The sequence below is a fragment of the Macrotis lagotis genome, chromosome 2 (assembly GCF_037893015.1).
Source record: "Macrotis lagotis isolate mMagLag1 chromosome 2, bilby.v1.9.chrom.fasta, whole genome shotgun sequence".
NCBI classification, from domain to species: domain Eukaryota; kingdom Metazoa; phylum Chordata; class Mammalia; order Peramelemorphia; family Peramelidae; genus Macrotis; species Macrotis lagotis.
In genome coordinates, this window is record NC_133659.1 from 328,293,514 (window position 1) to 328,309,721 (window position 16,208).

The 16,208-nt window shown below is 43.5% G+C and overlaps 1 protein-coding gene across 5 annotated transcripts in view; it reads left to right on the forward strand.

Annotated features, from left to right (window-relative positions):
* LOC141515336 (apolipoprotein L6-like) overlaps window positions 1–15,993 on the forward strand; it is a 30,701-nt gene extending 14,708 nt beyond the window's left edge. For 4 of the 5 annotated variants that reach the window (XM_074226800.1, XM_074226801.1, XM_074226802.1 and 1 more), the window contains 3 exons: window positions 4,426–4,529; window positions 6,984–7,113; window positions 11,391–15,993. In XM_074226800.1, coding sequence (XP_074082901.1) covers window positions 4,484–4,529; window positions 6,984–7,113; window positions 11,391–12,318 — 1,104 coding nt within the window. In that variant the 5' untranslated portion in view covers window positions 4,426–4,483 and the 3' untranslated portion in view covers window positions 12,319–15,993. Of the gene's footprint in view, window positions 1–3,321; window positions 3,447–4,425; window positions 4,530–6,983; window positions 7,114–11,390 lie in introns of those variants that run through there. The other variant, XM_074226798.1, reaches the window with a different exon arrangement.
* Window positions 15,994–16,208: the final 215 nt, after the last annotated feature.

Sequence of the window (16,208 nt, forward strand, 5' to 3'; positions counted from 1 at the left end):
GGGTGATGAAGGGGCCAACCCAGCTCGAGAAAATTTGATTGAAGCTAGGGGCCCTCACCCCCCAACAGTAAGTCAAGTAAAAAAGATAATAACAATTTGATTTGTAATAATATTAACTAACAAATAATTATGACAAGATCATTGATATTAATAATGATATATAATTAGCAGGCTTAATGTAATTCTGTATTTATGGAATGAATATTCATCAAATTATTAATTATAACATAATATTAATATTTGGAACATTCTCAAAATCTACTAGTTCAGAATTTTATTTTGCTAATAACCTACCAGTAAGTCTGATTTCTTTCCTTCTAAGTAAAACAGAAACCAAATGCCTAATCTAATTTAATAATGAAAAGATGATGTAAAGACTAAACTGCCCTGGGAAGCAGCAGTAACTATTTAGATGCAGAAATGTCAGCCCTATTTGTCGTCCTCAAGAAACTGAGGGGGTATTTTTTTGGAGACTTCCCAGATCATGGTTTTGAAGAATGTGCTGGAGATTGGTGATCATTCCCCCATTCAAGATCTCCGACATCTATGCTAGTAGTTCTTTTGGGGACAGGGGTCCTAGATTTAGAGCTGAAGTGGCAATGTGGCGCAATCCTTTCATCCTACCAATGAGAAAGCTGAAGCCCAGAGAAGGGAAGTCACTTGCCTGAAGTCACACAGGATTAGGGAGCAGAGGGAGAGTTCAAGACTGGGTCCTCTATCTGAATTCAAGCCTCTCTCCATAAGACTATACTCCCTCCAACCCCCTCCTCCTCCTCATAGATGAAGAGACTGAGGCCCAGGGAGGAAGAATTACTTGCCCCAAATCAAGAATGATGGACCTGGGGCCACCCTCCCATGCCAGGGATGCCCTCACGGCTCCTATTGCCCCCTTAAGAGGAAGGGTTAGGGTCCAGCTCTCAGCCACTGAGGGTCTGAGGGCAGGGAAGGTGACAGGCCCTTGGATCCCGATGAACTCTGGCCTTGTTCTGCCAACGTTATATTTAGAAAGGAGCCAGCCTGCCTGCCTGCCCACCTGCCCATCTGCCCGCCCACTCCTGGGAGACCGAACACCATGCAGCTGCCACTTGAATCTAGATATATTTAGGAGGCTCTAAGCAGGGCCTGAGGCCAAGGCCACAAGCAACCAGCTGTGGGGCCCTTCCCTGGGGGGCTTCAGAGCTCCTTTCAATACCCACAGAGAGCAAGGGAGAATGGCTAGAGCTCCGACCTGGGGTCAGGAAGTCCAGGGTTCAAATCAATCTCTCAAATCTGTGTCTCTCAAACACACTCATCAATAATATGGAACCAACGAGGCCTGGGCAGGAGCAGAATAAGGTCCAATGGAGAGAGAAGTCCCTGGCATGTGTGGGTAGGGTGAAATGCCAGCCCTGAGATTTGCTGTCTGGTGACCTTGGGCAAGGGGCTTAGTGGGTGAGACAGCTCTCTGGGACTAGGGCTGGTTCAAAAACTAACCACAAAGCTGCCAGAACCCTGGATTCAGAATACTTGGTTGTCATTGGGTATTTTCTCCATCCATGGCTATGAGTCCCCACCCTGGGCAGGTGGACGAGGGTCAGCCCGGCAGTCAGGAAGATCTGGGTTCAAACCTCAACTCAGACACTTTCTAGCTCTGCGTCCTTGGGCAAGTCACCTTTCCCAGCCTCAGTTTTCCCATCTGTAAAATGCAGATAGCAATAGCACCAATATCCCAGGGGAGTTGGAAGGTGCGGACACAAGCATATCAAAGCCCTTTGCCAACCTTGAAGCCATATAGAATTGTTAGTTATCATAATTAGTTATTCTAATTCCAAGGAAATCGCAGCTCTGCCCTGCCCCCAGTTCCTATTTACTTAAACATGTGTCTGTTGTGTCCCCCGAAGGAAGGAAAGCTTCTGGAGGGCAGGGACTGCAGGCGTTCTGTCACACAGCAGTGTGCTGGGTGCATGCAGCAGGCACTTAATACATGCTTGGGTCAGGGGCTTAGAGCGGAGGGAGGCTCAGCTTGGCCTGTCTAGGTCAATCTCCAGTGCTGACCTTGAGTGCCCTGGCCCTGGGAGACACAGGCCGGATGGGGCCAGGCTGTGGAAGGCCTGGAAACCCAGCGAGGGCAGAAGCCCGAACGGAGGCCCACGGGGGTCCCAGCTTCAGAGAGAATTGATCCCGCTTCCTAACACAACCCATCTGGGCCTTCCTGGCCAGCTCCTGCCCCAGACACAGGCCAGACACAGCCCAGACACAGCCCCAGGGCTTGAGCTCCTTCTCTGTCTGTGTCTGTCTGTCGTCTCTCCCTCTCTCTGTGTCTCTCGGTCTGTCTCTGTCTTTGTGTCTGTCTGTCTCTGTCTCTCTCTCTTTCTCTGTTTTTCTGTCTCTCTCTCTCTCTGCGGGCTTTGTAAACAGAGATACTCTTGCTCACACACCTGGAGGAACAGGTTTTGGGCCTCAAGCTTCAGGAGCTGGCTCGGGTCCCAGCAATGTCTAAGTCACCCTAGGTACCTGAGAACTCTCCCTGCCCCAAGGAGGCCCCTTTTCCTTTCCTCCTCCTTCCCCTTTTCCTCCCCCTGCCCTTTCTCCTTCCCTTCTTTCCCTTTTCCCCTACTCCTCCCACTTCTTTCCTTTTCCTCTCCTCCCCTCCTTTCTCCTCTCCTCTTCATTTCTCTTTCTGCCTTCCGCTACCCCCTTCCCCATCCCTCTGTCCTCAGCCCTCTTCCTTCCCTTTCCCCTCCCCTCCCCAAGTCTTCCCTTCTTCCCCCTTTTCCTCCTTCTCCTGCCCCTCATTCCCTGTCCCCCTCCCTCCCCAGCTAGACGTATCACTCAACACCACCAGCCCCTTCCTGTCCAAGGCAGTCTAGAACCCAGGAACCTGAAGTTAGAGGACCTCAATTCACCTCCCAGATCTTCTCCTAACAACCTACATGACCGTGTACAGGTCACTTGCCCAGCTTTGCCTCAGATTCCTCCTCTGTAACGTTAGGGGCTTGAACTAGAGGCCGCCGAGGTCCCTTCTTACTCTAAGATGGATGGTTCTGGAAAGGCACCGTGGAACACTGTGGAACAAAGTCCTGATAATCAACTCTATGTGACTCGGTGTCTGCTCAAAATCCCTTGAGTGCCCACTTTGAGAACCACTGCCATCGTGGCGAGAAGCAGATCTGGATGGGAGGGACTCCTCTGACGCTTGCTCCCTGGGGGACTTGAGTCCTCCTGTCCCTTCCCTGGCTTAGATTAAAATGAGGAGGGCACTCTAAAATAATGGCTGCAATGGAAACAAAAGGATTCGAGAAAGGGACTGAGCTTTGAGAATTTGAAAAAAAATTAAAAAATCAGAACAGTCTTCAAGAATGGATAATAAAATAAGTCAATCTCTCTCTTCCTTATAGAGAGGTGGGGAACCACCTGGGAAGAATGCTGCATACGTTGCCAGACCTCATCATCTATACAGTGTTCTGGTTTAACTGTTTTTCTTTGTTACAAAAAAGAGGGTTTATTTGGAAGCTGGGTGAAGGGAAGTATTTCAGAAATGATTGGGTTATTAAAACAAAAGACATCAAGAAAATAGTTCAAAATAAAATAGAATGTGACATGTGGACTGGATAATCCTGGGAAGGATGCACTACTATTATCACCTCCATTTTATAGATGAGGAAACTGAGGCAGATAGAATATACCTATATAGCTACCATGTCTGAGATCTTATTTGAACTCAGATCTTCACTACCGGTCCAGCATTTTAACCTGGATGCATCACCGAGATGTTTTGTTTCTCTACCTCTATGTCCTCTTTTCTTTTTCTAAATTAAATTTTGTTAGAGTAGTCTATGGACTAGATCATAGTTGCTTAGTGAAGTATTCTTTCTTTATTATGAATTGCTGGGTCCAAAGGCGGCTAACCTGATAACAAACCTCTCCAAATCTGAGCTTCTTAGTGAGTGATGGAAAGACTTGCTTTCTTGCAAGCCTGTGCTTGAACCAGACCTATCAGGGTTTATAATCTGCTGGAAGAGCCTTTAATAACCCAGTGCCACCTACTATAATGTACTGAAGAAGGATTTGTGCCATGGATTTGTGGGGGGGCTAGCCTGGGAATCTAACTTTTGTAACATTATTCCTTTTTTTGTTTTTGTTTTTGTTTTTTTAGATGTTTTTTTTTTTTTTGCAAGGCAAATGGGGTTAAGTGTCTTGCCCAAGGCCACACAGCTAGGTAATTATTAAGTGTCTGAGACCGGATTTGAACCCAGGTACTCCTGACTCCAAGGCCGGTGCTTTATCCACTACGCCACCTAGCCACCCCCTGTAACATTATTCCTAAAGGAAAAATGTACCTTAAATTCCACACAACTGTCTTACAAATCAATTTCTGGTTCGCATCTGTCCACAAATTAGAGACTTTACTGGTTAAAAACATCTGTTTTCTTTTTTTTTTCAAAGGGAGCAAATATCATTTCTTTCACCCTCACCTCACCTAATCAAGTCACAGAGAGAAAAAATGATGGAACGCCTTCTTGATAGCATGACTCCAACATGCGAACAAGGTATCACCTTTCTTTTCTCCTTGATTCAACATTATCCAGTCCTGGTATATAACTCAGCATTATCCAGAGCTGAAATAATTCAACATTATCCTATCCAGACCTGGGATAATTCAGCATGATCCAGACCTCTTAGCATTATCCAGAGTTGAAATATTTCAACATTATCCAGACTTGAAAGAATTCCTCATTACCCAGACCCAGGATGATCCAACTTTACACTTGGAATAGTTCAACATTCTCTAAATCTAGAATGATTCGACATTATCAAGTTTTGGAAATGAGGGCCATTACCCCTTAGATTTGCGTTTACCTGCCCTTGGGACCCAATCTCCAAATGGATTGAAGAGTTGGCAGGATGGTTTGGATGGGAGAGGATGGGGCCTGAACTGGAAGGTCCTACATTCATTTCGATGAATTCAAATCAACAGGCATGTAAGGAAGCCCTCACCTTGGGTACGGCACTGTTCGAAGTCCTGAAGTTACAACAACAAAAATGAATTATTCTCTGCCCTCAAGTTGCTTCCCTTTCTCTTTGGAGACACAATATTTCCCACCCCAGACAAAGAAATAAAGTCTCCAAAGCTCTCCTCCTGCTCTCTTCCCTGGGTTTGAGAAGTGTCTGTGTCAGCCAGAAATGAGGTAGTTTGTCCATATGGCCTCTCCCCTGCTTAAGAAAACTCAGGAATGCTCTATTCTTGTGGTTCTCAAACTTTTTTCATCCGCAGACCCCTTTACATTCTAAAAAGTTATTGAGATCTCTGACCCAGATTTTTCTTCATGTGAATTGCAGTATTAGAAACTATATAACATCTTAATATATATATATATTATATTATATATATATAATATATATATTATATATTTTATATATATATAAAATATATATATTTTATATATATATATTAGGTTTTTGCAAGGCAAATGGGGTTAAGTGGCTTAAAGTGCTATATGATGGGTGGATGCCTCCTCCCCCCACCCAGGCTGCTGCTATCTTCACCATTCATTCAAAGAAAACCCTAAATACTTTTTTTAACTCTGTGGACAGGGTTTTTAGAACTTTAAATGATCATTTAAATTTTTTATCTGACTGAGCCCTAGAGAGGTCAATTCACACAGATCACAAATGTTGTCTTCCTGGCCCCCAGGGATCATCATTTTTCATTAGATATCCATGTGGCAGAAAAAAAAAAATCTGGAAACTTGGATTTGAATCCTAGTGCTGACATCTGCCAACTCTGTGACCCTGGGTAAGTCACTGGAAATGTCTGCACTGGTTTTCCCCTTTCCAAGGGATATATTTGCTCTTTCTCCCTCCCAGGGTTGTTTTGAGGCAAGTGTTTTGTAAATCTTGGCACACTGGAGGAATGAGAGCTATGATTCTGAGAGTCCCCTGGAGACCAGGCTCAGTACTCCTAGGTTTTCAAAACACTTGCCTCACAACAGCTCTGGGAGGAAAACATTATTTCCCTTGATTTATGCATTAGAAAAGTCAGATCCAAGAGCAGCTAGATGGTGCAGTGGATAGAGCACTGGCCCTGGAGTCAGGAGGACCTGAGTTCAAATCTGACCTCAGACACTTAATAATGACCTAGCTGTGTGGCCTTGGGCAAGGCACTTAACCCCATTGCCTTGGAAAGAAAGAAAGAAAGAAAGAAAGAAAGAAAGAAAGAAAGAAAGAAAGAAAGAAAGAAAGAAAGAAAGAAAGAAAGAAAGAAAGAAAGAAAAGAAAAAGAAAAAAAAAAACTAAAAAAAAAAAAGACAAGCCAGATCCAGACTTGTCCAGTGACTTGCCCAGGGTCACCCAAATGGCAGATGACAGACGATTCAAATCTAAGTTTCCTACATTTTTTTGAAACCACCCTGAGAGGGGTCACTCTGGGTCCAGTCACAGTATGTCAGATTTGGGAAGGATTTTAAAATACAGAATGCCAAAGATGGGAGGGACCCACTTGTAACATGAATATTAGAGCTGGGAGAGCCCTTAGAATAGGGAATGTCAGGGGTGGCTAGGTGGTGTAGTGGATAAAGCACCGGCTCTGGAGTCAGGAGTACCTGGGTTCAAATCCGGTCTCAGACACTTAATAATGACCTAGCTGTGTGGCCTTGGGCAAGCCACTTAACCCCGTTTGCTTTACAAAAAACTAAAAAAAAAAAAAAAATAGGGAATGTCAGAGGTGGAAGAGGCTCTTAGAGACCATTGACTTCAGTTCCCTCCTTTTACAGCTTGGGAAACTGAGGTCCTAAAAGATTAAATATGAATAATAATGACAGCTTAAATGGCCATAACTCCTATTGCAGAGCACAACAGTCCTGGGAGGTACAAGTAAGTTTTAGGAGTATCGTTATGCCATTTCCCAGATGAAGATACTGAGGTTCAGACAGGTTTTGGTCAAAGTCACCGAATGTGACTGGAAGTAACTGAGGTCTCTAACCAATTTCTGCCTCATCCACTAGAAAACGACTGCCTTCCAGCGACCAGCCCTGAGCATCTGCCAGACTCCAAAAGCCTGAAAGAACTGAAGCAGAAGGAACTCTCAGAAGATGAAGTTTGGGAGAGATTCTTTGCTCATTCTCTCTCAGACAGGTGATTGTTCCGGGGGCTCGTGTCCTACGGAGGCGCATTGGATGGCGCCTTACCTGGGGGGCTGTCCTCTCCTACTAGACTGAAATCTCAGTGGTAGAGCCTGGGCTAATAAGGGAGCACTTGGCTTGGAATTCCTTCTGCTATATCTATGCCTTCCTAGCTGTATGACCCTGGCCTAGTCACTTCCATTCTCTTTGACTCAGTGTCCTCATCTGTGAAAGGGGGATCCACTCCCACCCACCCCCTTTCACAGATGAGGACACTGAGTCAAAGAGAATGGAAGTGACTAGCCCAGCACTAGATCTCAGTCCCTGGGACGGGGACCATGACGTTCATCTTTTACCTCCTCAGTGCCTAGCTAGCTAAAGGTTGCGCACATACATTGTAGGTAGAATGGACACCTCCCCTGGCTGTTTTCTCTGACTGTAGTGAATAACAATCACAACGGCACCCAAACCTGTTCTGTAGTTACACACATTATCACACAGGCTTTATGCCCTTTTGATAGATGTAGAAACTGAGGTTCAGAGAGATGAAGTAAATCGCACAAGATTTGAATCTAAAGCAGTGAAATATTACTTCACTGAAAAGGTTCTCCAACCTGCATGGGGGAAAATGTGAATGAGGAAATGATTTGGGATGATGTGTCCAATGGGTATCCCACTGGACAGCCAAGGTTAAAGGGCTTCCTGTATATCCCAATTGCAGCCTACAGCAAGCATCATGTAGTATAATGTGAAGTAGAAAATGAACCAGGGTTTGAAGGCAGAAGTTCTGGATTCATTACTTGTGGGGTGATGAAAAAAGTCAAGTCTACTCTATCAGTCTCAGTTTCCTCATCTGCAAAATGAGGGGGATGGACTTCATGACCCCTAGAAGGCTTCCAACACTAAAGATCTATGATTAATTTATCCTTTTCCTTCTGCCTGAATATTTAGTGTCTCATTGAACTAGGCTGCAATCTCACAATTTGTTGGTAGGCATCATTACCAGGCATCCAGTGCATTCAAGGTGGTGCCATTCTGTTCATTTGGGTTCCTTGGTTTCCATAGCATTAGCATTAATTAGCAGTTCCTTTGTAGAGTGCTTTAAGGTTTGCAAAGAGTTTTACAAATATTTCATTTTATTCTCCCAATAACTCTGGGAGATAGATGCTATCATCATCTTCATTTTACAGGAAGAGGAAACTGAGGCCCAGAGACATTTGCAGTCATAGGTTTAGACTTAGAATGGATTTTAGAGGTCCTACAACCCCTTTGTGTTTCAAATGAGGAAACTGGGACCTAGGGAAGATAAGGGATTAATACAGGTCACAGAAGCAGTAAGCGTCAAGGGAGAAATCTGAACCCACTCTTTGACTCCAGAGACAGGGAAGGACCTTGGAACAGGGAATGGTAGAATTCTTCCTTTCTCCAGAAACAGTCATTGGCTGTCATGGTCTCTCGCCACCTTGGTCAGCTTCTTCCAGTGTCTGATGGGGGCAAAGGATACAAAGACTCTTCTCTTGGTTGATACAACTCAGGATGCCACTCTCGTCCAAGGCCACAGCCCAATGTGGCAGTGACTCTGGGGCCTTAGAGATTATATTAATTGACTTTTTCCAAATGGACATACTTTGATTATGCAACAGACTCTTCATCTGTTGCTCAAAGATCCACTCAACCAAGTATGAAGAGATTCATCCCAAGTGGATCACAAGTTGACAATGAACTTTATTACCATAGGTCCATTTCATCTCATTTTCAGATGGGTACGAAGGACTCCACACCATCAACCAATCACTTATTGAGTATCTACTATGTGTCTCTACTAAGGTAGCACAGTGGATAGGACAATGGACCTTAGAGGCAGGAAGCCCTGAATTCAAATCCTGTCTCAAATGTTTACTAGATGTGTAATCCTGGGAAAATTCCTTAATTTCTTCCACACTCAAATTCTTCATTACAAAATGAGTGGATGGAGTTTGATGGCACCTAACAGTCTTTAAACTCGAAATCTGTGATCCTATAAATTACACCCCGACTCTGGCTTCTAACATGTTATCTCTCCTTCCTAGCTTCATGCTCGCTGACAGCTGGGTAACCATCCACCTGATCCTTGCCCAGTCACTGATGAAAATCAGCTGTCCTTGTTTCAAAGTGATATTACTAATCACCGAAATAACCGCTAAGTTGCTCAACGCAGTTACCAGGGTCCTGACGTAGTATCAATACAGACCAAGAAAGGAGTTCAGAGACAAAAGACGATAATGCAAGATCCCAGAGAAAACAGTGAGGAGGGGAAAAGGAAAAGGCAAGACAGAGAAACAGAGAAACAGAGAAATGGGGGAGATAGAGACAGCGAAAGACACAAAGACAGAATATGGGAGGGGGGAAGGGAGAGAGGGAGGAAGAAAGGAAGGAAGGGAAGGAAGGGAAGGAAGGAAGGAAGGAAGGAAGGAAGGAAGGAAGGGAGGGAGGAAGGAAGGGAGGAAGGGAAGACCTAGAGAGAATTTCATAATGGAGAGCTGAATATAATTCATATTAATCAATGACTCAGGCATTAATTAATCACGTGTCAGACATTGTTCTGCAAAAACAAACAAAAGTCCCTACCCTCAGGAAAATTATGATCTACTGGAATTTGCTTCTCTGGTTTCTAGGTTTCTATTTGTAAATTGATTTGAGTGCTCACTATTTGCTAGATACTGGGGATATGAAGACAAAAGTGAATCATTCTTGCCCTGAAGAAGCTTATATTCTATCAGGGAAAATGATGTGTATATAAATCAGTAAATACAAAATGCATATAAAAATCTTTTAAAAATTATTATTAAGTTTTCCAATTATATGTGAAGATTCATTTTGTCATGTTTTCTTCCTTCTACCCTTCCCTCCCCCCGCCAGATAGCAAGCTAGGTTGTTACCCACATTTCCACATTAGTCATGCTGTGAAAGAAGAATCAGAACAAAGGGGGAAAACCACAAGAAAGAAAAAATAGTTTAAAAAATGATTCTGACTCCATAATCCTGTTTCTGGATGTGGCTGCCATTTGCCATCACATGTCTTTTAGAATTGTCTTTGATCACTGTAGGCAGCAAACATTTCTCAAGCATCAACGCTGATGGTCCTGTGCTGTGGAGTTTTGGATAAGATAGAGTCCAGAATCTAGCACATCCTTAACAAAAAGGATACCAGGTCCCCATGCCCCTCTTGCTCTCCCCCAGGAAGCTCAAGTCGATAGAAATGTCTTCTCCCCAGGAGCAGCTATTTGGAATGAATAGCAAAAGAGAGAAGTGGTGTCTCCTTACAGAGGGATCAACCCCTCTAGTTTTGGAATTTTCCTTATTAGACTGTAATCTCCTTGAGGGCAGGGCCTGTGTCTTCTTTCCCCGAGGGTCCAGCATAGAGCCTTACATGAAGAGAAATTATTATTTTTTATTCAAGATTTTATTTATTTTGAGTTTTACAATTTTTTCCCCTAATCTTACTTCCCTCCCTCCCACCCCCCACAGAAGGCAATTTGCCAATTTTTACACTGTTTCCATGGATACATTGATCCAAATTGAGTGTGAGGAGAGAGAAATCATATCCTTAAGGAAGAAACATAATGTATAAGAGAGAGCAAGATCAGACAACAAGATAGCAGGGTTTTTCCTAAATTAAAGGGAATAGTCCTTGGTCTTTGTTTGAACTGCACACTTCTTCATGAAGAGAATTGTTGATTAAGAACTGGTGGGGTCCTCCTGCATGACTTCACCAGTGAGAATTCTGGAAACCAGAGAAGGAAATTCCAGTAGATCATAATCTTCCCCAGGGCAGGGACTTTTGTTTGATTTTGTAGCATGGTGACTGACACATGGTTAGAGCTTGATTAATGATTGAGTTATTGATTACAGAGGTCCAACTTAGACCTTCAGAACCTGAATCACGTGCTGCTTTCCCTCCAATGCTCAGAATTCAAGAGAAATCCCATTTCTGACAGATTTCTTTCCTGCTTAAAGTTATATGATCTGAGTAAAGAAAACCAATGTTATTTGGGCAGTGAGGAGCTCCCAGTGGATAATGTGCCAGGCCTGGAGTTAGAAGACTTGAGTTCAAATGAAGTCTCAGACACTTACTAGCTGCGTGACCTCATCAAGTCACTTAATCCTCTTTGCCTCAGTTTCCTTATGTGTAAGATGAGGAGCATAATAGCATCTGTGAGGGTTGTTGTGAGGTTCAAATGAGATAGCCCAATAAATGTTGATTCTTATTTTCAATCTTATCACCAATCATTTGACTTTAATTGTTCCCAGGGAAGAGATTGACCTGATTAATGAGGCCCTGTCTGAGCCATATGGAGACAAGCTGCTTGATGACACTACTGGACAAGGTGATGGACTCTCGGCCGAGGACAAAATCTTCCTGAAAGAGTTTGCCGAGAAGAAGATGGAGCTGGAAGAGCGTATCCGAGGCCTCCACGCTATTGCAGATCAAGTTGAGAAGACCCACAAGAAATGCACCATCACCAATGTGGTAGCTGGCTCCACCAGCATCGCCTCGGGTGTCATGACCATCATGGGCTTGGCTCTCGCGCCAGTCACAGCAGGAGGAAGTTTGATCCTCTCGGCTTCTGGGATTGGCTTAGGGGCAGTCGCCGCCATCACCAGCCTTTCCTCTAGCTTAATTGAACATGCCAGCAATTCAGCGGCAAGAGAGCAAGTGAGTAACCATAAAGGTTCAAAGGGACAAGCAGCTGTGGCAGTGTTGCGTAAGGAGGCATCCCAAGTTGTTTCTGTTGCGCAGAAGTGTATATCTATGGGTAACCAAGTCAAGGAAGAAATCACCAAGAACATCCGTGCCTTCCGCTTGGCTAAAGCCAACCCTCGTTTAACTACTACTGCCAAAAATTTCATGACCACCGGATACCTTTCAACCCGGAGTGCCCGGAAGGTGGAGAAAGCCTTCGGTGGTACAGCCCTAGCCATGACCAAAGGTGCCAGGTTGTCGAGCGCCATGGCAGCAGGTGCATTCATTCTGGTCGACCTGATTACCTTCATTCATGACCTGAACCATTTCCTGGAGGGGGCAAAGGCTGAAATGGCAGGAGAACTGAGGGAGCAGGCTCAGGAGCTGGAAAGGAAACTTGAGGAGCTTACCCAGGCCTATATGTTAACCATCATCACCTCACACAGCAATGGAGAAGAGAAGCCTGTGGAGGATGCGGTGGGATCAACTCAATAGGAGCAGAAAAAAAGTGCCTTCCTTTAGGTTCAAATTTATGGGATGTTCAGCCTTCAGAGCACTGCTAAAAGTTAGGCACTGTCCTAGGAGAGCTGAGGCATGTGTGTGGGTCAAGGACAGACTTATCGGCACTCATCCCTGCTCAAGAAATGTCCAATGAATTTTTGTTGGTATTGTTGATTTCTATACTTTTCCATCTCTCTCTCTCTTTCTCTCTGGGTCTCTGTCTCTGTCTCTCCACACACACACACACACACACACACACTCTCTCTTTCTCTCTCTCTCTCTCTCTGTCATATGTGAATACTTTATTTCCTAATTCTTTTTTGTTTGTTTTTGCAGAGCAGTGGGATTAAGTGATTTGCCCAAGGCCACACAGCTAGAGAATTATTATGTGTCTGAGGTCGAATTTGAACTCAGATCCCCTGACTCCAGGGCCAGTGCTCTATCCACTGCACCACCTAGCTGTTGCTATTTCCTAATTCTTAACAATCTATTCTGCCTCTCTCTCTCTCTCTCTCTCTCTCTCTCTCTCTCTCTCTCTCTCTCTCTCTCTCTCTCTCTCCCTTTGTCTTTCTCTCTGTGTCCCCACTGTCTCCCTCTGTTTCTTTTCTATCTCTTTTTCTCTCCCTCTCCCTTCACTCCGGAAGAGAGTGAGAATAGTGTCTTTGCACAACACCCTTCCCTTTAATCCAAATTACATGCATGTCGTCCTTACTTGATGTCGTGATCTTCATGGCGATTGAAGGGCAACAAGGAGATACACATGTGCCTATTTGTGATAGAACACATCCATATACATGCAATATGTCTGTAGGTATATATGATATATGCATATCTGTGCATATATATGTGATAGTTCAGGAACAGCAATATTTTTAAATAGTCCATTTGCAGGTTTATGTATCAATTTTATTTTATGAATACCGACCAGGCTGCCCAGAAATGGGGAAGAATCAAAGTCTTCTCAATGGGATAAGAATTACTGCACATGCTAGGCACAGGACTCCCAGGGTTGGAATTGGCAGAAGGAATGCAGCCTGGCCTGGAGGGCCCCTTGGACACTGACCACAAGCAATCTTGCACCTCTAGTGAAGTGACAATAAGGGAGGTGACATCAAAGGGAGGTTGAGCCCCTTCCTTCCAACCACTGGCCTGAAAGGCTCCGAATCCTGCCTCCTGGTTCCCAGATGTAGCTATGTGGTACTTTGGAAAGCCTTTCTTGTGGAACTTTGTCTCAGTCTTTTTGTGAATGTGCCAAATACTTTCTTTCTCTGAACCTCCTCTGTCAGGGCTTAAACCCCACCACTGTTTTATATATAGCATATATGGTAGTGATGGAAATGATGGTGATGACGATGTTGGTGGTGGTGATGGTGCTGATGGTGCTGATGATTAACTTCTGGAATATTTGGTTTTTTCCTTTATATCTCTGAGCATAGATCAACCTGGCATACAATTAATTGGTACATAATAAATGCTTGCTGTTGTTCACTATAGTGAAATTTATTTACATAGTATATATAACACTTAATAATTTAATTTGATTATCAAGGCAAATGTTAGAGGCATAGTGATAGAATAGATCCAGTTCTGTCTTGGGAGTCTGGAAACCTGGGCTATAATTCAAATCCTGACATTTCCTAACTATGTGACCTTGGGTAAGTCACCTCTTCTCTGGGTTAGTTTCTTCCTTGTTGAAATGAGGGGATTGATTATTATGGTCCCTTTCATGATGTCTTTTTTTTGTTTGGGGGGGTGGGTTCCAAGGCAATGGGGTTAAGTGGCTTGCCCAAGGCCACACAGCTAGGTAATTATTAAGTGTCTGAGGCTGGATTTGAACCCAGGTACTCCTGACTCCAGGGCTGGTGCTCTATCCACTGTGCCACCTAGCTTCCCATTATGGTCACTTTCAACTAAAACCTCCTGTATTCTCTGTAGAATTCATTTTAAAAACTAATTGCATAATTTTATTGGGGGGGGGAGGAAAGAGAATAAGCATTTAAATAATGTCTACTATATACTTTACAAATATCACTTCAATTGATCCTCATAATAACCCTGAGAGGTAGGTACTAATATGACCCCCATTTTACAAGAGAGGAAACTGAGGCAAACATAGATTTTTTTTTTAATTATCTTGCCCAGGGTCACTCAGCTAATCAGTGGAGGCTAGATTGAAACTCAGGTCTTCCTGGCTTCAGGCCCAGTGCTCTACTTACTTCACCATCTGGTTGCCAATAATGGTCTCACTTTGTACCAATCACCAACTATCTAAGTAAGCACCTACTAGGTCCCTGGCATTGGAAAGACAAAGACAAAAAACATCCAGTCCTGTTCTCATGGAAGTTACAGTCTCAGGGTGTGGGTACAACTTATACATAGATAAGTCTCTATTGTGCAAAATATCCCCAACATAAATAATAATTTGTCCTCTTCCCCTTTGGGAGAAAAGATAAGTAGGGGAAGCTCAGTAGTTAGTTCAACATCCTGCCAAGATAGGGAATTGCCCCAGATGTCTTTGTGCAAGTGTACAAAATATGGTAAACAAGATGAACCAGGGATTCTAGTGGAAGAAGGCAAATTTCACATCATAGTATGGAGATGTGGTGAGACCTGGGATGGAAGAGGTGGAACATTCTGAAGGAGAAAAGGTAGACACAAAAAACGGGGGGAACGTCATATCAAAAAATATACTGATGAGAAGAAATCCGGGCACCTGAGGGGAGAAATGCAATGGAGAGCATTTGAATGAGAAGCGAAGGAAGGAGAAACAGGCCGGACAGAAGAAGTGGATGATGAATTTGGGAAACATCACTAATCCCACATTGAGACATGGCAGCACAGTGGTGAGGCTCTCTGACTATGCAAACATTGACGGGCTTTTTCTCTTTTCCTACTATAAAGGCTACAAATAAATTTTTAACTTTTAACTTTTTTTAACTTTCAACAATTTCATTCCTTAAAAGCTAAAAGGAGGGCGGCTAGGTGGCACAGTGGATAAAGCACCCACCCTGGAGTCAGGAGTACCTGGGTTCAAATCCGGTCTCAGACACTTAATAATGACCTAGCTGTGTGGCCTTGGGCAAGCCACTTAACCCCATTTGCCTTGCAAAAAACCTAAAAAAAAAATGTTAAAAGGAAACGTGCTGGTCTGAAGCTAATCCCAATCAATAAGGAAGACTCACTAATGAAGTTGAAATGATGAGAATTTTGTGAGTTTTGATAGGTTGAGGAAAGTTGAGCACATTTCAGTGTGTACACTGGAGAGGAGAAAAGATTTAAAATAGTTTAAAGAAAGGAGACAGAGAACACCATGGCCTGAAATTCTAAAGGGAAAGTTGGTCCAAGAAGGATGGTAAACCCTTAAGAATTAAAAATTAAGAAACTCTAGAGGACGTAAAGGGAAACAATTCCAATGAGGAGCAAGAAGGGAATCTTGAAGAAGGAGAATGATGGTCAATGACATCTAAGAAGGGTATAGAAAATGGTAGCAAGGAATACAATGGCAGAAGAATACAAAAGCAGCATAGGATTCTGATAGAATAATGTCATGAGTACTCAAATTTAGAATGAGCTAAAGGAGGCTGAAGAATTTGAGCTCTGTTGGTAGCAAGAGGAGGATTCAAAAAAGCAACTTCTTCAAAAGGAGGATGGAATGCTGACGGAAGTATAAAAGAGAAAAGTTCTAATTATTCAACTCTTTATGTTTTCTTTATTGAGTTTGATTCTTGACAAGATTCAGGAATGGGCTATTAAAAGGATTGTCTTTGAAAACTTAGAAAAGAAAGAAGCCATCTATTAGAAGTGCTATGGTTCACCAAGATTGGGTTGTGCTCTAGAGATAACATTGCTAAAGCAGGTCAAAGGGAGAAAGAAAGGCCCTATGT